The following is a 24,416-nucleotide window of genomic DNA, read 5'->3' as shown; positions in this document are numbered from 1 at the left end:
AATGAACTTGCCTTTGAGGCAGCGCTATTGTTACTTGGATTGCAAATTATATATTGAGACACTGCTCCGTAGGAGTGTCAAAACACCTAATGCCCTCTAAACCAAATGTATTAATCCTGCTTCCCCGTCTGCTCCATCCATCCTTCCGCCTCGTTTCTCTACAGCCACTTTGGACACTCGGAGACATTTCCTTCTGAGAGGAGATAACATCATTGTGACTGGGAAAAGCACCTGTAAACTGTTGCAGGATTGAAGGTAACTCCATTCCCAGGACAACTTACAGGCGACTGCTCCACAAACAGAGCAGGCAGCAATCTGAAATGACCTCACAGGCTACACCTCGTTACCTTTTCCCATCCATTATCCTACACAGCATCTAAACTAATGAATCACTCTGGAGCAATTCCTTTGCATTGTTTTTAAAAACATCTCGTCCTTATTGGCACAAGGATGTTCCCATATTTCTTACATAGACATCTCCAGGGAAAAGTTAACCTAAATGTTTGTATGTACTAAACTTTCATGTGGTTATCATAAATATTGTGAAAAGAGCTGCAGCCTCCCTCTGCCACTTCCTGTTAGGATAATAAGGAGCTTTAATTGCTACTGTAAGAGGAAAGGTATTTTCTCTACCATCTTCATCCTGAATATCAAGCAGAAGATGGATGTGTAAGGGAGTAGAAACTTGTTTGCCAAATAAGACGTCTGGGGACACCTCTGCTGTTGGCAGGGGACAGAGGACTCAATCCCACTTTTGCCAAAGCAGGAATTAAGGTTCCTATTGATTTCACCAGAAGCAAGATTTGGCCCTAAAGGACTCTTACCACACACCTCACGAGAGAACAGATACACAGCAACCACCGAGCATGAGGAATTGCACCAGGCGCAGGATAACCAGACCAGTATTCACTCCACGGATCAAAGCTCTCAGTGCCTGGGAAGACAAGGCTGAAAGGACTGCAGATAAAAACAGTGCCGAAAGCATCAGATAAAAACTACAGCAGGGCAGACAATATTGCAAAAACAGTTATCTAAAACAAGCTTATGTCTTTACTCTGTTTATATTCCTTACTTTGTCCATGAGAAAAGGCTAGAGATGTTATAAAACAGTGCCTAAAGAACTATTTCTTTCCTGATTTCTTTGCTTCCACTTCTCACCTTCACACTGCTTTATACATTATGCCGCACTGATGAACCGTGCAGCTCTATCATTTCTGTGGCCAGTAAATTTTCTAGAAAACTCTGGCTGTTATCACAGCCACAGGCGGATCTAAAGTGGTGCACATGCGAGAATATTTTCTTACTTATAGTGCCTTTTAATTTTATATAACCCACTTTCAAGTTGTCATCTTATTTGAAAAAAAAAAGGGGAAAAGAAGTATTACTGGCAACGGCAAAGACTACCACAGCTGAAGTAATTTGAAAAAATTATTATCCGCCATTTCATATAAACATATCATAGCAGTAACAAGAACACTCTGGTTTCCAAGGTGCCAGAGAAGCTCCTGTGGCAGCTTAATCCTACCAGTAAGAAAAATAATGATACGCAGAGCCAACATACTCTTTCCTAGCATGTCAGACACACAATAGGTCTATTTTCTAACACAGTCTTTACTCTTAGTAGCTGGTATAGTCTTACTCACATTAAAGCAATCTTTTGTTTATTTTTCTTTCTTACTGTTTTCTGTTTGGCTAATGTCAATAAACCAAGTCAGCTTCATTATTACATGTAAAACATTATGCAGATGTAGGTGAATCAGGAAAACTGACTCCCATGTTTTGGTTGCACACACTTCAAGACAATGTAAAAAGACCTAACTGAAAACACACTTATGTTTTCTTTAGATTTGTATTTGTAAAATTAAGCATTTCTGCAGTAATTCCCTGAAAAAGCAAGGCCTCCTCTATTTTCATGAGCAAAATGTTATGTTGGCAATAATGCTTGAATCTAACCTGCTAGGTAGTTGTTAATCAACCACTTAGGTAGAATTTTCTCCTCCCCCCAAATACTAGTTTTCTACCTAAGTCTTCATCCTTTTCATTATTATTACTGCTGTCGTCATTTGTTATTATGTATTGATTTTACAGTGTCCATTAACCCACTAAGTTGCCTTCAGAAGATGTACTTGTCGGAGCACGTGACCAATAAAACTAAAGATGTGTATGGGTAAAGAGGATGTGCCACAACACGAAAGACCAAAGAGTGTGTTGGCTCAGTGTTTCTTTCAGACCATGACCCAAATACCAATAAATGAAATGGAAGGACTTTCACTGTCCTGAACAGGCTGTCAGGTCAGGCTGATGGAGAGTCACCTAGTGGTGACACCCCTGTTTGGAAAGGAGTAACTGGAAGTGCCAGGAAACGTTCACCCGAAGGACAATGTGATCGTCCCCCTGTAGTCGGCACTGGCGAGGCCTCACCTCGAGTGCTGTGTCCAGTTTTGGGCCACTCACCACAAAAAAGACATTGAGGTGCTGGATCATGTCCGAAGAGGGCAATGAAGCTGGTGAGGGGTCTGGAGAACAAGTCTTATGAGGAGCGGCTGAGGGAGCTGGGGTTGTTCAGCCTGGAGAGAAGGAGGCTGAGGGGAGACCTCATTGCCCTCTACAACTACCTGAAAGGAGGTTGGAGAGAGGTGGGTGTTGGCCTCTTCTCCCAAGTGAATAATGACAGGACCAGAGGAAATGGTCTGAAGTTGCGGCAGGGGAGGTTTAGGTTAGACATTAGGAAGAATTACTTTACTGAAAGAGTGGTCAGGCACTGGAACAGCCTGCCCAGGGAGGTGGTCGAGTCACCATCCCTAGAGGTGTTTAAGAAACGTCTAGATGTGGCACTTCAGGGCATGCTCTAGTGGCAGAGATTGTAGTTTGTTTGGTTGGACTCAATGATCTTAAGGGTCCTTTCCAACCATGAAGATTCTGTGATTCTGTGATTCTGTGACAGGGAAACACTTCACAGCCCAACACTGAACTGTATGGGATATGTTTTCAGTCCCACTTTGACAGGCACATCAAGTTGCCAGCTTACAATTATCCCTAAATATTTAGATTCCGGAAATGTGCAAACTCAGGAGATAGAAGTGGGGAGAAACTGAAAAGGAAATTAATCTTCTGTAGTTTTTCCTCCCAGACTGTACATTTAATAGGCAGAACTACTTTAAACAAAAAGATATCGCTTCTACACATGATTTTGATACCCACCCTGTAGTACCCTTTAAAGCAGCAAGTAGGGCTACTGAAGCAGATAGCTGCAAACAGTAAATGTCATTTAGTCCCCAGAACACTTTTTTGACAATAGACATCAGATTCCCACGTTCAGTCCTGTTGTGTGTGTCAGGGATACAGGCAGGGAATATGTGAGTTAAAGGCAGAATATCTTTTCTGCCCGTACTGAAATTCCACCTTGTCTGCTTACGGGAAAAATCCTTCTATATCCACTTTTATTTTTAATTAAAAAGTAAAAAAAAAACATCGCAAAATCTGACCCAGTGATTTTCTTTAACTAGTGTTTACATTTATATTTGTAAAATTCTTCAGACACTTCACAAAGCTTTCAAACTCTCAGAGCAAAGGAATAATCAGCAGCATCACATGCCATCTGGATGCCACAACATCCATGAGACAAAACAAAATACAGAGCAGTATTGCGCTACCTCTATTCAGCGAGGTTAATTTCTTTGAAACCAAAACTGATCACCTGCTTTGAGATAGCCTAATACGGCAGCAGTGTGTACATCCATCACACTCAATCCACAAAGACATCAAGACTATCAGCATACACAGAACATTCTCATCGGGCTCCTCCTGTGCACTGAATACTTCTTTCCACTCTACAACTCACAATGTCTTTTGTGTCTTCTATTTTTTAGCTTAAGCAACCCCTGTACAGTGGCTAAAAGTCACCTGCTTCTTCCCAAAGCCTTAACGTCTCATAATAAACTATCTGGAAAAGAATATACTGCAGACAATTTACTCTAGCTGCTGTTTTCCTTCACCGAGTCCAACACTCCATTTCTTGAAGCTTTTGTATGTTCCTCTGGGCAAGCACACAGACTGACACTTTGCTTTGAAACGGAAAACTAGGCAATGTTGTAAGGGCAAGGACGAGGTTCATTCTCATGCTGACCACATAACTCCTCTCTGCTCTGGCAGTTCAGGAATCAGAAGTTCTCAGTCAAAGCTCAGAAATCAGGAGCTCAATGACTGTCTTCATGAAGTTAAGTTTTTAAAGCACAGAGCATTGCAAACTGAGATCACAGGAGCCTAGGGTGATTAATCACCCACCTCAAGCTGTATCAATGCCTCAAAACATTACTTTTAACATCAAACTCTTTCTTCGGCAGCTACCCTGGGTTTACAGTGAAAACATTATTTCAGCCCTGCTTCAACAAATGGTAAAGGCTAGAAGTATATATCTTTTAATTGAGTTTATACATACTTAGAATACGAAACCTTTTAGTCCTTTGGGCATCAGGTCAACAAGAGAGAATGAGGTGAAATACCGCTAGTAATGTCACGACTGTTGGTGACTCTCCAGCTCGGGCTGACTCTCTGCCACTTCCTCTACAGTGAGTGTGAAACAGGGGAAAGCTCCACTCTGAGAATGTTTTACAGATGATTTACAATTTCTCTGTACCGGCTGCAAATGACAGGTAAAAAAAAAGGGTGTTACTTTATTATGCTGTCAATACTCACAAGCTACCTACCAATATTATATGGTAATAACAAAACAAATCCATGATGCAATGGAAAGGAAGGCTACCTATCATTTTTAAAGTGTGTCACATAGCTTCTGAATGGTAGTAATTAATATCTCTAATGAGATGACTTCATTAATAGGAATTTCCATTAGCATTAATATATGCTAATAGGTGCAATGGATATAATTCTCCATGCAAAGATTCTGATTTGTTTGCAGGCATAGATGTAGTCTCATCCAAAAACATTGCATGACAGGAGTAAGTTTTGGGGTGCCGAATTTCTGTCCCGGAAATCTTACACGGAAACATAGATGTATACCGTGTGTGCCACGTGATGGGTTGGAAGGCTGGGGCTCAGGTCTTCTTAGGTGTCCCAGTACATCTGAAGCTAATGATTAACAGCAGACGTATTTACTCTTCTAGGGCAGAGCTGCTAGTTGATTGTGAGACCTTTTATAAATATTGATAGCATGCAAAGAGGCAGCCATCTATGCAAGTAATTTACAGCTCAGCCATGTATTATAAATTTAACTGCCTTACAAAGACATACAATGCAAATGCTATTCCTCATGTTACTGTGTGACTTTATGCAAAACCTTTCCTAGGTAACAATATAAGGGGGAAACCAAGAAAACAGACACAGGCCAGGTAAGAACTCTCTGAAGAGGGGAACTGGTTTCAAAAGAAGACCAAGGTCCCATCTCTGCAAGCAGGTTTGTGTATGATAGCCCATGGGTCTGAACAGAGCTCTAAAATTGAGAGGCTCCAGACAGGCTTAGACATTTGTTTGTACAGAGCTAAGCTTGAGCCTAGGGCTTTCAAAATACACCCTTCCAATCTCAGATAATGGTGCAGAGTCCCACACAGAGAAGCAAGGTTCTGGTCAACAGAAGTAAGACAGAAGGTCAGAGTGTACCTGCACACAGTTTACATGCTACTATAACACTACAACAGCCTCATTTACATTGCTTTAAATCAAGGAAAGCAGCCATAAGAATGAATGTAAGCTCTAAAAGTTGACACAGTGGATGTTTTTCATCTGGAAATATAAAGCTTATATACATGTATATAATATATATTTACACAGATCCTCCGCCATAGCAGCTTAGAATCTCATAATTTATCATAATTCTTCCAGTGGAAATAGAAATATTATAGTATGATAATACTTTAAAATATAATATTTACATGTATAGAATTTTATATATATACTTATATACATATAAATATATATTTAAGAACATGCAAGTCTATAATGCTGGAAGAAACAGACTGCAGAGCCCCCCAGCCACACGGCTGCAGCTTTCTTGACTGCAGCTCTCTGTACTCAGGCCCCTGTATCGAGAAATCCACAGATACGGCAAGCAGAAGCATAGGAGTTCCTTGATTACTCCAACCACAAATTAAACTGTGTGTAATTTATGTAGAATAAAGTCCAAACACATTGCACTTTTCATCATTTACTCCTAGCTTTTGTTTTGTGTTTTTGATGTGTTTGGTCACAGTTAGTACCAGTACCTATACCTGGGGTTTTTTGAGGTAAGACTGATAAAAAGAATATAATTTCTTGTAGTTTAAAATGCAGGCATTAACATAATAATCTAGCTGCACAGAAGGATTAGAAATACACTCCATGTGAACATTTAGATGCACAAATCCTCAGGAAAAATTCCTGTTTTTTTCCTACTTGCTTTAATGCATTTCTCACATGAAATCTGCAAGTTGTGAAATTTTTCAGACTGTTAGCTCCAGGGAATTAAGTCATTTTTCAATTTAAAACAAGTACAGGAAAGGCTGAACTGAGGTCAGTCCTCAGTCTATATAGTCCTGTGTTAAAGTTATGGAACACAGAAGAAAATAACATGTCTGTGCCCAAAGCTAAAAACCCCATTGGGCTAAACTCCACTTGATTTGAAAACTAGATTCAGAGAGCAAGAAGATTCTAAAGGATGATTAAATTCACTATACATAAACCACTGACAAAACCTAAATTTTAAAGAAGAAAAGGAGATGGACGCATGCAACATTTTTCAGGTGCTGTCAAAGCAGCATCTGATACAAACCAATGAACATCAGCTGAAGTCTTGATACACAGCCCAACAAGCTTTGGTCTCAACCACTAGCCAGGTCTCTCCAAGAGCTACATCTACAGGAGGTGCACGTGCTGCATGTCCAGATGGACTCAAGAATCTGAAGTACCTCAGGGACCAAAACCAGCAAAACTCCAGCATCTCAGGCTTCATCACGGAAAGCATGTGCTGCAGTCTTTGACAGCACTACAAGACACACATAACCTGAAAACAGCACAGGAACAGAGCTGCGTCAGTACCTGGGGAGATATCCAGCCACTCTAAGCATCGGAGAGACATGTTCCTGTGCAACATTTTTTTGACTTCCTGGCATAATCCATTTAATATTTCTGAAATACGTGCAAGGACATGAAGGTGTTTGGACACAGACAGTGTGTAGAAGCTGTCAGCACCTGAAAACATTTCTCAGTTCCTACCAAGGCTGCTCAGTGCAGACTGATACTGATTCCCTTCCTTACAGCAATGACAAGCCGTGTGTGTTACACTTCACTGGCACTACCTCGCAGAGGCCCTGGACTCTACTGCACACGCCACTGGCATTACGAACAACTTTTAATAGACATATGTAAGGAAGCTGAGCTAAAGTGAGAGTGCCCAAACTTCGCTCATGTTTTCAGCATTTCAGACAGCTCTCTTCTCCATGTATCTCCATGACTCTTTGCTTGCTTAGTATGGGAAGCTGTTTTCTTCCACTTGATGGCCATTTCCAATTCCCACTAATGTAAATTATTATTTTAACTTCTGCACTTGAATTGTGGAGGAGACAGAGGGTGTTGAGAACATAGAGATGTTACTATTGGAAAGGTAAAACCTGGGAAGTGCGCAGAGTTCCTATAAGGTGCACGAGTCCTTAACTGGGTCACAACTCCATAGAAAAACTAACAAAATCAGACTGTTCTGCATTAGCTCTTCCAGAATAACTCCCCATATTGACCGTCTACTCACTAGTTAATGCCAGCTTTTACTGCTGTGCCTGACCTATTTATTCCTGAAGCCTGGTGAATTTATCCATATAGACAAAGACCAATTAATTCTACTTTCACCATTAAGCTTGGACTTAGAAAATGTCTACCCATGGGCTTAACAGTAAGCCTTGGTTTAAATCTCATCTGTTTCAACAAGTATCTTCTTTTTGGCAGCCCTAGTGACATCATAAAGTGGGCTAGATAGTAATAATAACCATTATGATTTTTATTTTTACAGTATTTTGTCACTTGAAAATGCAAACATTACTTTGAACCCTGGCACAAGGCTTGTGTTTGAATGAGCATGAGTGAAAATGCCCTGAGCCTGTCCTTCCCGCTCCTGCGGGTTTGGCCACCTGGGCCCAGGGCCAGCTTGTAAAGAGCAGAGCTGGTGGCCTTGGAGAAAGCTGTCGTGAAGACAGCCAGAAGCCTCAGCAAGGGCCATCCCCCATTCCCCTGGAAGCTGGTTTTAAATGGAGGCTGTCTTGCTGGGCCTTGCCCCAGCTACAGCCCCAGATGCGTCCCCAGCTGTGTCTCTGCATGGCCACTGCCCCACTGATCTGGGCCTCGAATCCCTGAGCTGACATCGCAGCCTGGCCTCAGCCCAGCCAGCCCACCCCTGGCCTGTCCGGCCATCACAGGGCCATGGCCAACCCCGGTCACGGTCACCAGGCTTGACCCTAACGTGACTTCAGGGCTTGACCTTGGCCCTGCACCATCATCATGGCCCTGCCCTGTGATCACCGGGCTGTGGTGGACCTGGTTACCCTCTGCAGACCTGATCCTGACCCTGACTCAGGGCCACAGCCTGGCCTCGGCCCTGCCACACCGCCATGGCGATGCGGCTGGGGCTGCCCTGGCTGTCTCGATGGGGTGGTGAGATGGTGGGACTGGCCCTGGTGGTGAGGCCCTGCTGGCGAGGCCCTGCCCTACCAGTGCTGTGGAGAGCCCCTGTGGGCCCATTATATGAAGAAAGAAGAAATACATTCAGTGCACACTACTAGACAGGCTCTTCCAAACATTAACATCTCAAACGGTGCTTCTGAGTCTCATTCTGCCACATACTTTAGAAACCCCCTGCTCTCAAACACAAAGAAGTGCAAAGCTTTGGAGGAAAGGACTGACCTTTCGTTAATGCTGAAATTAGTTTACTATGAAAAGACAAGACCAATGAGCTGGCAGTGATGCCAGCCCGGACCCTGCTCTGTAGAGGTAAAACTGGAGTCACAACATATACTTCGGTTTAGTTAGCCCAGGTGCACAGGGCTAAAGCCAGAACAGAAAATGGCACATGCTGCGACCACGTGCTCTTCCTCAGCTCACGTGAAGCCCCGGTCCTTGACTCCAGGCCCCACCACAAGATAGGATTATTGAAAAACAGCGATGAGGAAAAAACTTGATACGCAACTTCACTAATTGCCTTTGGTTACAGTACCCCCACTCAACAAGGGAATTCCCAAATTGGATTATTTATGACAGTAATTGTTTGCCAAACTGAGTAAAGGTTTTTAAATCACAGTCTTCCCTGCCATTTTTTCTTCTATTTACACTTCTTTAGCATATTAGTGCTTCAGGGCTCCAAGGACCTGTTTTCATAAGTGTTTACAAACCACTAAACATGCCACTGGCACAGTATCAGTAGTAAATAATAATAGTATCTCCTCCACAAACAAGACACAATAGAGCATTTGTGCCTTGAAACATCCCGGGTGGAGTATCTCTTATGAAAGAATTTCTTTATTAATGCTTTGTTCAGGGAGGGAGCTCCACTGGAACAACAATACACCCAAGTGGTGCTGTCCTGGTACCCTGCCTGCTCTCTTCACCCATGTAACTTATGGGTAGTTTGGGGTTGACTCTAAAAATTATTTCAAATAATAAGGAGTTAGGCTCCTAATCTAGTTCTCTAACACCCAAAAAGTTATTTTTAGTCTCTCAGAGGCTGCAAGAAGGTCAACAGGACTACTTCTGTGAATAAGACTGCAGTGTCAGACCCCTCAAACTGTAAGCAAGACAAAATAATTGAAGCACCAAGAGGGTGCTGAGTATGGCTGCACCTCAGCAACAAATACCTTCCGAGGTTATGAGTATGGAAAAGGGTGAAAAAAACCATTCCCTATGCAGGGTTTTATTCCCATCTTCTTCTACAGCCAGAACTGTGAGAGCAAATGTCAGTCAAGAGAATACAGTAAGTAATTATCTGAAACAAATGATGAACTCAGTAAATGATCTTCTGTAAGGCAGTAAGAACTGTTGTGTTCCTGTAACAAGTAACTACATCCAAATGATTTGTTGTAGAGACTGTCTAGAACAAAGTAAGGAGGAATTAATCTTTCCCACAAGAATCATATGTTGTTAATGGGTCACTGAGAGAGGAGCAGTGAGTGGCGCTGAGTGTACATCCCAATTAATTTATTTTGCTTTCCATCTTTAAAATTGAGGGCGAAATTAAAACAAACCTCTACTTTGCTGCCATCTATTCTCATTGTCATAGATCTGTGAGAATAAATCTACTAAATAAAAAAAACCCTACACATAAGCAAACTTGTAAATAAGCAAAACAAAATAAAGCAAAGGGACTGAGTGCTCTTCTCTCCCAAAAGCTCCATTTCTTTTTCCTCTTTTTTCCTATTCCTATTCATAAAGAGCAGCGGATGCCCAAGATATGTTTTGGAGCTGGTAATTATTTTTTTTTCCCATGCTTACCACTGAAAAAGAAAATATTCTTCACACAATACAGGTATAGTTACTTCTAGAAAGATGATCTAGCAGGTAAACTGCTGTTCAGGTAGGGGTTCATTTCCCTGTTCAGTGGCTCGGTCTCTCAGTTATTTTCAGTGTCTCATTTGAAATTGAAGATAACAGTACTTCCCTTTTTCTCAAGGATTATTAAACTAAAATGGCACAAGGCTATTGTACGTAGTCATAATAGGGGCATTATATAAAGCAGACAAATCTCCTAAATAAAAGTTAATAATTAAAGAATTCAGAACTCTTCTGCCCTTTTAAATACATTCTCTATTATCGATAGCTCTTCTGCTGTATCTCCCAACTCTTCATTTTTTGGACAACCTGCAAATATACCAGCTACTTGTTCCCATGTCACAACCCCCTACCTGCTGCCTCTTTCAAGTAGCTGTCTCCATGTCTCCTGGATCCTTTTGTCTCAGCTGCTTTCTCTGGGCCCTGGTGCTGTTTCAGCGGTGGAGGTACATCTCCACACCCAGTGCTCCAGCAGTCTGAGGTATCGGAGCCCCAAAGCAGACTGGAAAGACGCCTGCTTGGGACTGTCTGCCTCTCCACGCTCTGCAGAAGGAGGAGCTGCCTCGGAGATAAAAGGCAGTGGCTCCACCTCTGTATCCCATAGCTTCTCGCCCTCTTGCTGCTGAGCTTTCCTACAGGGACTGCCAGTCCCTCTGCCACTTGCCAGGCTCTAAAGGGCTGTCCGGAAGAGACGGAAAGCAGCCAGCCTCCCCCATCACCCTGCCCATCGGCTTCTTGGATAAAGGACAGAAAAGAGAAGCACCCACAGGTTTGTCAGGCCTTTGGGACCTGGGGCTCTGCATGCAAATGTCAGATGCTGATTCTTTTTTAATTTCTGTCCCCAGCAGCTGCAAAACAAAGCTTGAGAAGATGAGCCGGGTGCACCCTGAGAAGACGAGCCAGGTGCACTCTGAAGCCTTGAAACCAGAAGTCAAATAAGACCTGTAATGTTTTTATGTCATGATTTCCAGACCTATTTCATTACGTACGGAAAGCTGACCTGTGGTATTAATACCTGTGCCTACAGCAAGCATTCACTGTGTCCTTATGAAAAGTGAATTGCTAGGGAGCTATGTGAACATGATACTTCCCTCTGAACATGATGGACTCCTCCTTGTCTCCTCCTGGGCATCTAACTGTGATATTGAAATATTTGGGAAGAGGAACTGTCTTCCACAAGCATTTGCAAAATCATCAGTTTCATTAACCAGGCTTACTAAAACAGCATTTTGTGACCAAATTGGACTTCTGTCTTAACATTTCAATTATTATTACGGAAGAATGCATGTATACTGATATACAGACCCAATATTCCATTTTTTCTCCCACGCTAACGCTTATGATCAATGAGATTTTCTCCAAGTTGGTATTATGAATGAGACTGGATTTGGTGAACAACAAAGAATACTGAAGTTGGGTGTTACCCAAGTGCAAAACTAATGTGTATTTTTTCTTACTAATTATTAAGTTTCTATATTATTTTCCGTGTATATGGCAGTGAACAGTCACGTAAGTCGGACCACAGCAGACTGTTGCTGCTTCTGTTAACCTGTTTCACGGGAGAGGGAGTCGGGCAGGGCTGGTTTGCTGTCGCTAGTGAAAGGTACTGCTGAGAGGAGCCACGAGAGGGCACTGCACAGGAGAAAACAGGCAAAAAAATGCAGTGCTGGGAACCAGCAGCCCAGGGCACATCAGGAGCTCAGCTCCTTGTCAGTAGCAAGAACAAATAAAGCTCCAACAGGTCACACAGATCATTTCTGCATAAAAGGAAAAGCAAAACTTGAGACGTCTTCCAAGCCAGGCACAGATGTCTGAAGCCTGCCAAGGGATGTGAGGAAGGGCTGATGGTACCCAGAGGATATCCTGGGGCATCAGGGGGAACAGGGAGGGACAGCAGAAAGTGGGACCCACAGCTACACAAATGTGCACAGGCGTCCACAAAGGTCAGACGTTGCCGCTCCACGCAAAGGCTCCAGAGAGAAAAAGAAAGGGAGGTGGAGAGGGGCTGCATAAAGCACCTAGCCTTTCCCCAAAGAATGCCTCCCGCTTAATTTCACAAAGGAGTGGGCTGTGTGGGTGAAGAGACACCCAGTGGTTCTATCAAGCTGCCAGTGTAGGTAAGCAGTAAGAAAAGAAAAAAAATACATATTTTCATCTGGAGACCTTATGGTTACTTAGCTGAGAGCTCAATGCATTTGAAGCAGAATTGGTCAGTATTTCATGCTGCATGGCAATACATTTGTGTTTATGTGAATATCAACTCCCCTGAACCATGATTGTCATTTGTTGGACAAGATGAGCCACGCAGGATGTCAGGATTTATCTTTTGATCATGTTTCTGATTTTGTCTTTCAAAATTAACTGGTGTTATTAACATTTGCTTATATAACAAATGCAGCTTGTAAAAAGAGAAAAGCCCATTCCTGCTTTTTTGATTCCAGAGTTGTATCTGGGAATGGATTTCAGTTTTTCATTGCTTTTTTAAGAGATTTGCAGACAGCAAATTGTAGCTTGTATGACATCAAACACACAGCTTGCTCGTATGACATCAAACAGCACACACAAGATGAGTCCAGTCATTGGAACCTGACTTGTGGTCTGCCAGAAAACACTTCATTCCCCCTGTCAATCCAGTCCAGGTTGATCTATACAGGGACATGCTATATTGTAAATAAAGATGGTCACCGAACAAACTTGACCAGTGAGACCACTGCTTGTTATGGACTTGTTCCCTGTCCTTGCCGAGCTCCAACTAGCTCTTTCCAAAATTATGCTCAGGAGCAGCTTGGAGGACAACTCACTTCAGGGACATCCTGCAAAAAAGTGGTATTGAAGAAACTGCCCCTTCCATTCCACAGCACCTCCTTATATGCCTCATTTGATTGATGGCATAAATCAAATAGCTTAAAAATCATACTTCGAACGTATCCCAGGAGTGGGCTGCCACAGTGCTCAGGCATTATTTTGAAACTTTTGAACTGAAAAAAATGTATACAAAGTTAATTATCAAAATAATAGTAGTAAGAATGACATAGAGCCAAGGGGGCAGGCATATAGGAGGAGGAGCATATAGAAGGCATATAGGAGGAGGAGCATATAGAAGGCATATAGAAGAGAAGCAAATGCAATTTTGTTTAGAGCTTCTGAGGCTCACTGTGGTCATATAGGAATTGCAGGATTTGGCCCTCCAGGGTGATCACTGTTATTACTGAGATTACAGTAGCACAGGGCAACACCACACAGACTAGAACCCGTCTGCTCCTGATGGGAGTCCTCTGGCCTGAAGAGCTTACAGTCTAAATGAGACCAGGTAGACAAGTGGAGTGAGAAAGAAAGTACTTTTATTAGGCCTAAGAGAGATTAAGAAACTTGCCCAAGGACACATACAAAGCCTTTGACAGATCCAGGGTTTAACCTAGATTTCAGTATGGCGCCTTGATCATAAACACTTCACCTATCTTCTGCTCAACTTCTGGATGCCTCTTCAACTGAGCTTTAAAGTAACTCCATCTCAGTAAAGCATCACCAGAAATGTCCTCTTATACCACGTTTATTTTGACAGCTTTTGCATAAAGAGAGACCACTTTCTCACAAAGCCATTAAGTACAGAAACAAATACAAATTTGGGGGCAGGTGAAATCCTTGAGTTCAAGAGCAGGCTATTGCTCTCTGCAGCATTGGAAGCCTCACTGCATTTGCTCCAGTTTTAAAGCCTTACCCAGAGTTTGAAACTTAAAACTATCCAGCCATGTAATTCTCCATACCCAGCAAAACTTTCCTCTTTTTTTTTTTTTTTTCTGAGTCGTAATAGGACACATGGAACAGAAATTAATCAAAGAAAGGTAATGCCAAATTATGGAAGAAAGAAACTGCCAAACTTAACTCAGTCTGGGTTCACGTGCTGCAGAAAACTAAGACAAGTTTTGGAAGCAAGTCAGTGTTGACACATAGTGTAACCATGCCCATCATAAAATCCACTTGACTGAAATAAAAAATACACAGTACAAAAATCCACTTCACAGAAACGTTACTTATTAACATTCCTTCTGCTTCTTACACGAAAGCATTCCTTGTAAAAAGTGCCTGTGAATCTGAGAGGACACTGCCTCTCACTTGCAAACTGCCCACAAGGTACCTCAAGTCTCACCTGGAAGAAGAAATTATAACCTTTAGTAATAAACGGCTCATTTTCCAGCATAACTTTTATTAATTCCTTGACTTTTGCTTTTACTATCAACACAAGTAGCTTTGGTGATTGCACACAGGGGAGATATGAGCCAGAAACAAGGTCAAAGCTGTTCTGTTTCTTTGTATCATATAAATAAGGTCGAGGCTCATATAGGATGTTGTCACTTGCATACCTGAATGCAGAGGGAGTTCAGTTAAGTCACTTGAAAGGGTCTTGCGAACAACCTGTCAGCCAGGTGAGTGCCTGGCCTGGCAGAGCCGCCACATTTCCCTGCAAGGTCCCGCAAAACTTCCCCGTCACCGTTGTCTCCCCGGGTGCCAGTGTTCAGCCCACACCCCCTGCCAGCGACACGGTGCAAGACAGAAGTGGCCTCCTCCTCCTCGGGAAGGAGAGGAGCCACGGGGAGCCGCAGCCGTGACTCAGAGCCGCCTTTGTCACGACACGCGTTTCCCAAACTCCGCGATGCCGCCGATGCCCGGGAATGGCGCTCCCCCGCTGCCCCGGCAGGACCGCGGCCCCGGCGCTCCCTCCCCTCGCAGCCCCCGCCGCCGCTTGCCCGGCGCAGACCCTTCCGCTCTCCCCGCTCTTCTCGGCGGGGCGAAGCAGCCGCGGGCTCCGCCGCCACCCCGCGCCGGGCGGGCGCTGCCCGGCTCTGCGCCTTCCACCCCCGGGCGGCTGCGGCGGGCAGCGACAGGGATGGGTGGCGGGGGTGACTTAAGCCTGGTACCTGACTCTCTTCTTCTCAGCCCGCCGGAGCTCCGAGTCCCTCTGCAGCACCTGAAAAATCGCCCTGGCTTCCTCCTCGTTTAAAAAACCGAGATCTGGCCCCTGAGGCGCTGCGGTCATGGCTTTGCTTATTTTCGGGGTGGCGGGCGGAGGCAGGCGGGCAGCGCGGACCCCCTGCCAGTCTGGAGCCACACCGGCATGGCCCAGCCGCGGCAGGGACCGCGCACGCCGCCACCCGCGGGACGCGCTTCCCCTCTGGACGGCGGGAGCCAGAGCCGGAGCCGCGGCGGCCCCGGACCGCCCCGCCCCGCCGCGCCCTGGGCGACACCCTCCGCAGCCAGCGCGGCCCGGCGGGGCGGAGCGGGGCGGAGAGGCCGAGGCCGGGGCCGGAGCAGCCGCCCGCTCTGTGCCCGCGCCCCGCCGGCGGTTGAGTCAGGAGTTCGCGCCGTCGCGGTGTTTACGCTGTCGCGGCCGGGCGCAGCGGCGGCGCCTCCTCCGCGCCCTGGGACTGGGGGATCGGCGGCCGGGCGTTCCCCGCAGCACCGGAGCGCGACCCCGCTCGGCTCCTCGGCCGCCCGCCGAGTCCCGCAGCGTCCTGCCACCGCTGAAGGACGTGCCTGCGGTCTTGGGGAGTGGATGGAAAGCGATAACTTCTCCGCGGGGGAAGGATGGGGCAGTGTGTCATCTTTACTCTCCTTTAAGGTTTTCCCGAACTAATTAATAATACACCAGAACAAGGTTGCCCAAAGAGGTGGTAGATGCCCTATCCCTGGAAACATTCAAAGTCAGGTTGGATGGGGTTCTGAGCAACCTGCTCTGGTTGAAGATGTCCCTGCTCATTGCAGGGGGGTTGGACTAGATCATAGAATGATAGAATGGTTTGGGTTGGAAGGGACCTTAAAGATCATCTAGTTCCAACTCCCCTGCCATGGGCAGGGACACCTCCCACTAGACCAGGCTGCTCAAAGCCCCATCCAGCCTGGCCTTGAACACTTCCAGGGATGGGGCATCTGCAGCTTCTCTGGGCAACCTGTTCCAGTGCCTCACCACCCTCACAGTAAAGAATTTCTTTCTTTTATCAGGGCCGAGCAGCACGCAGCCACCTTCCCAGCATGCAGCCACCTTCCCACCCCGCAGCGGGCTGACGTGGGGCCACAGAAGAATGCTTCCCCACTAGGAAGTTGTGTGGTGCAAGTGGAAATAAGGACCTTAGAGGACAGAGGGAATAACAGGTTGCAAGAAGCTCCGTGTTTCCTGGTGACCAAACAACAAGGCAACTGATGAGAACGTAATGAAAGCTATGAAGAATTATGATGTTTAGAAGATGTCAAGAGGAGGTGTCTCCCACAGAGAAAAGACACAGGAATTTTTAGTGGCGTATAGGAGATACTTCTGGGTAAAGTCCAAGTGTGTTGTTTCTAAAGGTGCAAGAGCCACAGCCATCACTGCTGCATTAGGAGCTTCCAGAACTTCTCCCTAAGGGTAAACGTCCTGTCTTCCCCATTCTGTTGCACTGAGCACAGTGGAGTGAACCGTTTTACCAGCAGAAGCTGAGTGTACAGTGCTCTCCCTGGGACTCTCCCAGGCAGTGGATTAGACATCACTCTCGCTTTCTGCCTGGCACCTGCAGGATATAGAATCATTGAATCATTTAGGTTAGAAGGGACCTTTAAGATCATCAAGTCCAACTGTCAACCTAACACTGACAAAACCACCACTAAACAATGTCCCTAAGCGCTATGTCTACCTGTCTTTTAAATACCTCCAGGAATGGTGATTCAACTGCTTCCCTGGGCAGGCTGTTCCAATGCTTCATAACCCTTTCTGTGAAGAAATTTTTCCTAATATCCAACCCAAACATCCCCTGGCGCAACTTGGGGCCATTTCCTCTTGTCCTATCCCTTGTTACTTGGAAGAAGAGACCAACCCCCACCTCGCTACAACATCCTTTCAGGTAGTTGTAGAGAGCAATAAAGTCTCCCGTGGGAAGAAATTGCTCATGGTGCTGCTGCATCACACTGGGTCTGCTCCCAGAGCTAAGAGGGAACGAGGTAACATTTTTTCTGTACATCCATTGCAATGAACCTCATCAATGCCCACTCTTGCCTTAAAAACTCCTCACAGTGCCTCATCAATGCCCACTCTTGCCTTAAAACCAATGTTTTATATTATTGGGTAAGTCGTGTTTTTTAAATTTTTATGTAAACCTCAAATACATACATACAGAATACATAGGAAGGATGTGGGTGTTCTTATGGGTTTGCCAAGGAAGTTACAAGCTACAGGCCTTATAAAGAAAGGGTGACATTCCCCCATAAATTTGGTGACTTCATCTATAATTGTATTTATCCTGCATGCAAGTCAAGAGTGGAATCCGTATTTCTATGTTTCTGTCATCCTTTTTCTCTGTTTCTAGCAGCCTGATTAATTGCCCTTTTTTTTCATCACCAAAATGTATGTTAGCATATTTTCAGTGCAGAGGGGAGCAGGGATGAGATGTTCATTTAACATATGAGCAATGTATAGTCTTTCAGGTAATAACAAACAAGTGTTTCATTCTGTACAAAGTGATGGGATTATTTAGAAGAGTGACAAGTACGTACACTGTTGGCTTTAGAGAGATGCTGCCAGACATCACAGCGTTTATTATTTCAGTGGCATTTATCCATAATATTTAGAGATTTGGGCATAGCCATTTTGTATGGTAAGAAGACCTTCATTTTACACAGCATATTTGATATGTCATATCAGCATTACAAAATGCGCGTTGGATCATGACAGCTGCTATCTATGGAGTCTTCTAACAGAAATTTATTTTGTGAAAAATAACCACTTTTCTGTATGTCTCTTCATTACTCCACCTCACTTTAAAGTTTATGGCTTTCTCATATCTGGATGATGACGGCAAGGAAACACTGCCTGTATTCCAGTATTTAGAGTCTCTAGCACCCTATGTACTTTAATTTCTGTTGCATAAACCGAAGGCGGGATACATGCTTCAAATTTTTTCCATGATTTTTAACTAACAGCTGCTCCAGGAAGCTACAGAAGTATTTTCTTGTAAATGAGTAGCATTTCTTTTGTTTAGCAACCTGAAACAGAGGGCCAAAATTGCATATGAGAGGCTGCAGACATGAGACGTCTATTAGTAATGTTAATTGCCAATGCCACTAAAGAGGATGCTGACACACATACCTTAATTATAGGGCAAATTCTTCAAAAACTGCATTTCACAAATACTGTTGTACTAATGGGTGGTGTTAACTCCACTTACTCTCAGTGGAGGATTTCAAAGTATAGAACTCCAGAAAGCCAGGGGACTGTTTCTAAAAGTTGATCTGTAGCTAGGGAACTGAGGGGAATGTGCAGGAGGGTTGGTTGAATCTTGTAGCAATTGGCCTTGAGGCTCGTATCAGCCTTCAGGCTTGGAAGAACTGTAAGGTCTTGTCTATTCCTGTTGAACTAATTACTGTGTAAATTGTCACGCAGATTAGTGAAGGCTCATTTAATTAATTCCCTCTGCTAAGTGAAAAAGGCTTCATGGCAAGGCAAAGAATAAACATGAGGCGTCTTTCATTTAAAATGTATTAAATCTGCTTATTGTGATTGAAATAAATATTTCTTAACACTAACCTACGTCAAAAATAGTTTGATAATACTACTTGTAAGATCAAAAGCAGTGCCTCTCCCTCTGTTTAACAAGCCCATCATTTATATCTTAGTTCACTCTAATTGTCATTATTAATTTATGCGTACTAAGTTAGCAACTGGAGGTCCATCTGAGTTTGAGGGGACGTGGTGGCTCGTGGTGCATGGTTCCCACTGCCACAGGTAGACATTTCCACTGAGCAGTGAGCGTCCTCCAGGATCTCTCATTGGGTGCTCAGCTCCCACTTCAAAAGGGCTTTGGACTTTCATTTAGGTGCTTTAACTGTGAAGTGGTACACTTTGAAGATTGCCTGGATGTCAACATCCAAATGCTGCTCATGTTATTACAGCTGTTTTTGTGCTATGCAGCCTTTTGTGAGGCAAGGAGGGAGCCAGGACCGGGCTGAGCAAGTTACAGAGCATTGGCCATTGTCCACCCTGAAACCGCCACAGGCAGTAGGCCGGCTCCCACAGGGAAAGCCACTCTTCGAGGTACACCACATTCACAAGTCACATCTTGCAGCCTGTGTGGCTGCAGACTGCTCCTTTTCACAATTTCCTCAAGCACTTCCTCTCGCCCAGTCTCTCATTCACCTGCTTTGCTTTTCCTCCCAGTCCCTTGAGCATGGGCCGCTCCCTTCCCCCGCTGTTAGACTCTGCCCTACCAACATGGCGGATTTCCTCACCTGACAAGTACTGCTGGCTGCTGCCGCTGCCTCTCGTCCTAATGCCCTCCTACCCCATACATTGTCTATATGAATGCATCAGTTTTTTACAGTACGTTTTTTTTTCTGCTGACATAGACTTCTTGTTCCCTCAGAATGGCACAAGGCCAACGCAGCAAAATTTTTAGAATCATAGAATCACAGAATGGTTCAGGTTGGAAGGGACCTTAAACACCATCTAGTTCCAACCCCCTGCCCTGGGCAGGGACACCTCCCACTAGACCAGGCTGCTCAAAGCCCCATCCAGCCTGGCCTTGAACACTTCCAGGGATGGGGCATCAACAACCTCTCTGGGCAACCTGTGCCAGTGTCTCACCACCCTACAAGAAGAAAGGCAAGAGTGATACCCCAGAGGCGTCTTAGCACTGCATGGCAGCAAGAAAAAGTGGTTATGAGAGAGAGCTGTGAATTAGTGGCTGCAGTCTGACCCTTGCATTTTGTGACGCTATTCTCAAGGTATTCGGTGCTGCTTTGGACAATGACTCCATGACACCCCTTCGTTTTCCTTTCACTTGTGACTGTCTGTCTGTCCTCCTTCCTCCCTTACTTCTAGGCTTCAGTTAGTCACTAATTTCATTTTGAATACTCATTGGGACTGCACTTTCTCCAAACTGAGGAGAAGATTGTGAGCAGGATCCCTCACAGAGAAAGAGAGTTGGGATTTTAGGGGCTGTGGCCTGGTGAGGCAGATGAAGATGGAAGAGGGTGGTCATCAGTACATCTCTGGAGTACAAGAGCACTTGTTGGAATGGGAGGGGGAAACTGTTTTGTTGAAATGATGCAGGATTTTTGCTTTATCAGGGGTATTTCTCTGATGTCCTGACTGACAGAGCCATATGTTGGCTGGTACTGTGTATAACATCTGTTCTCTTGGCAGTAACCTTCTCTTCCTCCTTAACTAATATGCGCATAAACATAATCACCAGAGGCCAATAGCTGGGACACAGCAGAATTATGCATTTTGTATATTAAGGTTATAAGCCACTGCATGCAACCTATTAAGACAGGTTTGAGTAAGGTAAAATGAACCAGACATGACTAAACAATAAAGGAGAGATGCTATTAGAAGGAAGAAGGCAACCTTCAAAATGTTGAAGTCATACACAAATGAAGAAAATTGAAAAATTCATAAATCCTGACTGATAACATATAAAACCAAAATTGAGCAGACAAAAAAAAAAAAAGAGCTATGAGTAGCATCTTGCTAAAGGACTCTAAACCAGCACTAAAGCCTTCTTCAAAAACATCACGAAGCTCATCAGAGAGTCTGTAGGGCTGATCAATGGTCAGAGTGTAAAAGGAAAATTACTGAGAGTGGGAGACCTTTTCAGAGAAGTCGTCGGTTTTCACTGTGGAAGAAATTAGGAAAACCTACATTCCAGAATCCTTTTCCAGAAGAGGATCTGACTGAAAAGGAAATGACTGTAAAAGAGATGATTATGTGACAAATTGGCAACATGAACATTAACAAATCCCCAATACTAGAAGTTATTTCATCCAACGATTCTAAGAAGACTTACTGTAGTCTGTAACTGCTCACTCAAGTCCTTGATACCCAAGGACCGGAGTGTGACGAATAGATAGCAGCTGTAAAATAGTTTTCAAAGAGAATCAAGGGAACTATGGGATTATGCATCGGACTTCTGGGCAAATTTGTAGAAACTGTAATAAAAGACAGAATGAGTGCTTACCGGGGTTCATACAAGCTACCTCAGAAGAGTCTGCGTGGCTTCTAAAAAGGGAAGTCTTACTTTACAATCCTCTTTTTGAAGCGTGTCAGCAAATATTTGGACAAAGACAGCCAAGTTGATCCAATCTGCTTGGACTTTTGAAGACTTTTGACAGGAACAGGACCATCATCAACAGTTTCCAAGAAAATTTAGTACTCATGAGATTAAATAAATGGTCCTTTTATGGGTAAATAAGGGGTTACAAGTTAGGAAACAGAGGGTTACTCTTAACTGTTACTGGGTTACTGTTAACAGGGACTGGTTACTTATTACAGTGGAGGAAGGTCACCACTGGAGTATCCCAGAGCTCTGTGCTGGGATCTGTATTCATTACACTCTTAAGAGACCTGGAAAAGAAGTGAGCAGTGAGGTGAGAAAATTTGCTGGTGTGGCATGAAAGTTTGTGATATGATGATATTCAGGATAGTAAGGATGAAGGCAGACTCTGAGGGACCCCGAGAGGCCTTTGTAAGGCAGAGCGACTAAGAAATATGTGTGGAAAAAAATCCTAGCTTCACATATAAGCTAGCTTTCACGTGTAAGCAATGGACTCTGGGCTGGCCATTACCATTTGCTAGCAAAGTCTTTATGATATGCATAACTTGTGAAAACATCAGAAAAGCAAACAAAGTATTAGAATTTATTAGGAAAGAAAAATAAATCCATGGTTTGCCTACAGCTTGTATCTGAATATGGAATTATGTATAGAATATAGATTATATTATTTATTAATATAAAATATGAACATAGATTCATCTATTTATATATTCTGAATATATATTCCCATATATTCTCTATATATCTATTCTCTGTGTGTTGATACAGGACATTATTCACTGTCAAAGTCTTAAAAATTTTGCAGCTCATCAACTACAGCGTGGTGACAGAGTTGAAGCAGAGTGGTGTCAAGATATGAAGGCATACGGAGGGATAGGTGAGGCTATTCTGTATGATGGGACAACTTTATAGGATTGGGAGTAGTCCAGTTCAAAGGACTTGTGCTTTTTTTACATCCAAACTGCTTAGAGGAATTAGGTTCAAACTCAAAACTCCTCTAGCTGTACCTTAATTCCTTATCAGGCCAGCTTTCTTGTTTATGCTAGCTCAGGCTTATGTGAATCAGCACATGAGAATACAGGCAAGGCATGCAAATTTAGGTTCAAGCTAACATGATGGCATAGATACAGCTCAAGAGTCCCTGTGCTTCCCTCTGCACGTGTTGTCACATAAAAGCTAGCCCAAATCTGACTGCTGCCTCATAAAGCCACCAGTAACCCCTGGACTTGCTGTATCTGTGTAGGATGATATATCTGTTCTTTCTTCACAAAAAACTAACACAATTTAAGAGCAGCCAGCATGGCTTTACCACAGATACCTGGCTGCCTTCAGCGATGAGGTGACTGCTTTGGGGATGAGATGTGAGCAACAGATATTGCTTATTTTGACTTCAGCAAGACTACCAAGACCACCTTAGGCTGTATCCTTGTAACCACACTTGAGTGAGATGGACAGGATGGGTGGACTATAAGGTTGATGAAAACGTGACTGGACCATCAGGCTCAAAAAGTTCTGGTAAGTAGATGAAAGTCTAACTGGCAGCCAGTTAGGAGTGGTATGCCTCTGAGTTAGATATTGAACCTGCTACTATTTAACTTCTTCACTAACAATGCGAATGATGAGATGGAATGCATCCTCACTACATTGGCAGGTGACATTAAATTGTGAGGAGAAGATGGTGTGTTGGAGGGCAGGACAGCTATTCAGAGGGATCTCAACCGGCTAGAGAAATAGCCTGACAGAAACTTCTTGAAGTTCAAAAAGGTGAGTTAAAAAAAAAAGGCAAGTAAAAAAAAGGCAAGTAAAGCTCATTTAAAGCTCTATTTGGGCATGAAAAATACTCTGCTAACATACAATTTGGGGACTGGCAGGTTAGAAGGCAGTCTTTTAGGAAAGGACCTGGGGGTCATGGTGAACAACCCACCCATAAGCCAGCAATGTGCCCTTGCAGCAACAAAGGCTAACTGCATGTTGAGCTGCATTAGTGAGCGTAGCCAGCAGGCCGGGCGAAGTGGCTGTTCCCTGTGAACTTAAGAGGCTGTGTCTGGAATATTGTGTCCAGTTTTGGATTCCCAAATACAAGAAACAACAGCACACTGGAGCAAGTCCAGTGGAGGAGCACAAAGCTGACTCGGAGGCTGCAGCCTGTGACACTCGAGTAGAGGCTGAAAGAAATGTGGGGTTTTTTTAGTCTGAAAAAAGGTGAAGTTGATCTAATTGTTGCATACAACTTTCTAGTGGGTGGTTCCAGAGAGACTTTCTTGGATGTCCACCACAAAAGGACAAGGGACAACGGACATAAATTGCATCAAAAAATTCTTACTCACCATTATGAAAAAAAAATAAAATTCATAGAATCATAGAATGGTTTGGGTTGGAAGGGACCTTTAAAGATCATCTGGAGCAACCCTCCTGCCATGGGCAGGGATATCTTCAACTAGGTCAGATTGCTCAAAGCCCTGCCCAGCCTGACACTATGACAGGTTGCATATACGCAAAACTTCACTGAGGAAGGCACTGAGCATAGACTTATAGTCTTATAGAATGGTTTAGGTTGGAAGGGACCTTCAAAGACCATCTACTCCAACCCCCGTGCAATGAGCAGGGACATTGTCAACTAGATCAGCTTGCTCAGAGCTCCATCCAACCTGACCTTGAATGTTTCCAGGGATGGGGCATCTACCACCTCTATGGGCAAAATCTGCCAGTGTCTCACCACTCAGTATAAAAAATTCCTTCCTTATATCTAGTCTGAATCTCCCCTCTTTTAGTTTAAAACCATTACCCCTTGTCTTGTCACTACAGGCCCTGCTAAAAAGTCTG

The 24,416-nt window shown here is 44.0% G+C and overlaps 1 protein-coding gene across 1 annotated transcript in view; it reads right to left on the bottom strand.

Moving 5' to 3' along the window:
- The window catches only part of EXPH5 (exophilin 5), a 34,481-nt gene extending 18,740 nt beyond the window's left edge, over positions 1-15,741 (bottom strand). The window contains exon 1 of the mRNA XM_074570056.1: positions 15,435-15,741. Within this exon, the coding sequence (XP_074426157.1) occupies positions 15,435-15,553 (119 nt within the window). The 5' untranslated portion in view covers positions 15,554-15,741. The remainder of the gene's footprint in view (positions 1-15,434) is intronic.
- Between the last annotated feature and the right edge of the window lie 8,675 nt (positions 15,742-24,416).

Source organism: Larus michahellis, chromosome 1 (assembly GCF_964199755.1).
Source record: "Larus michahellis chromosome 1, bLarMic1.1, whole genome shotgun sequence".
In the NCBI taxonomy this organism is placed as follows: domain Eukaryota; kingdom Metazoa; phylum Chordata; class Aves; order Charadriiformes; family Laridae; genus Larus; species Larus michahellis.
This window is presented reverse-complemented; position numbering and strand designations above follow the sequence as displayed.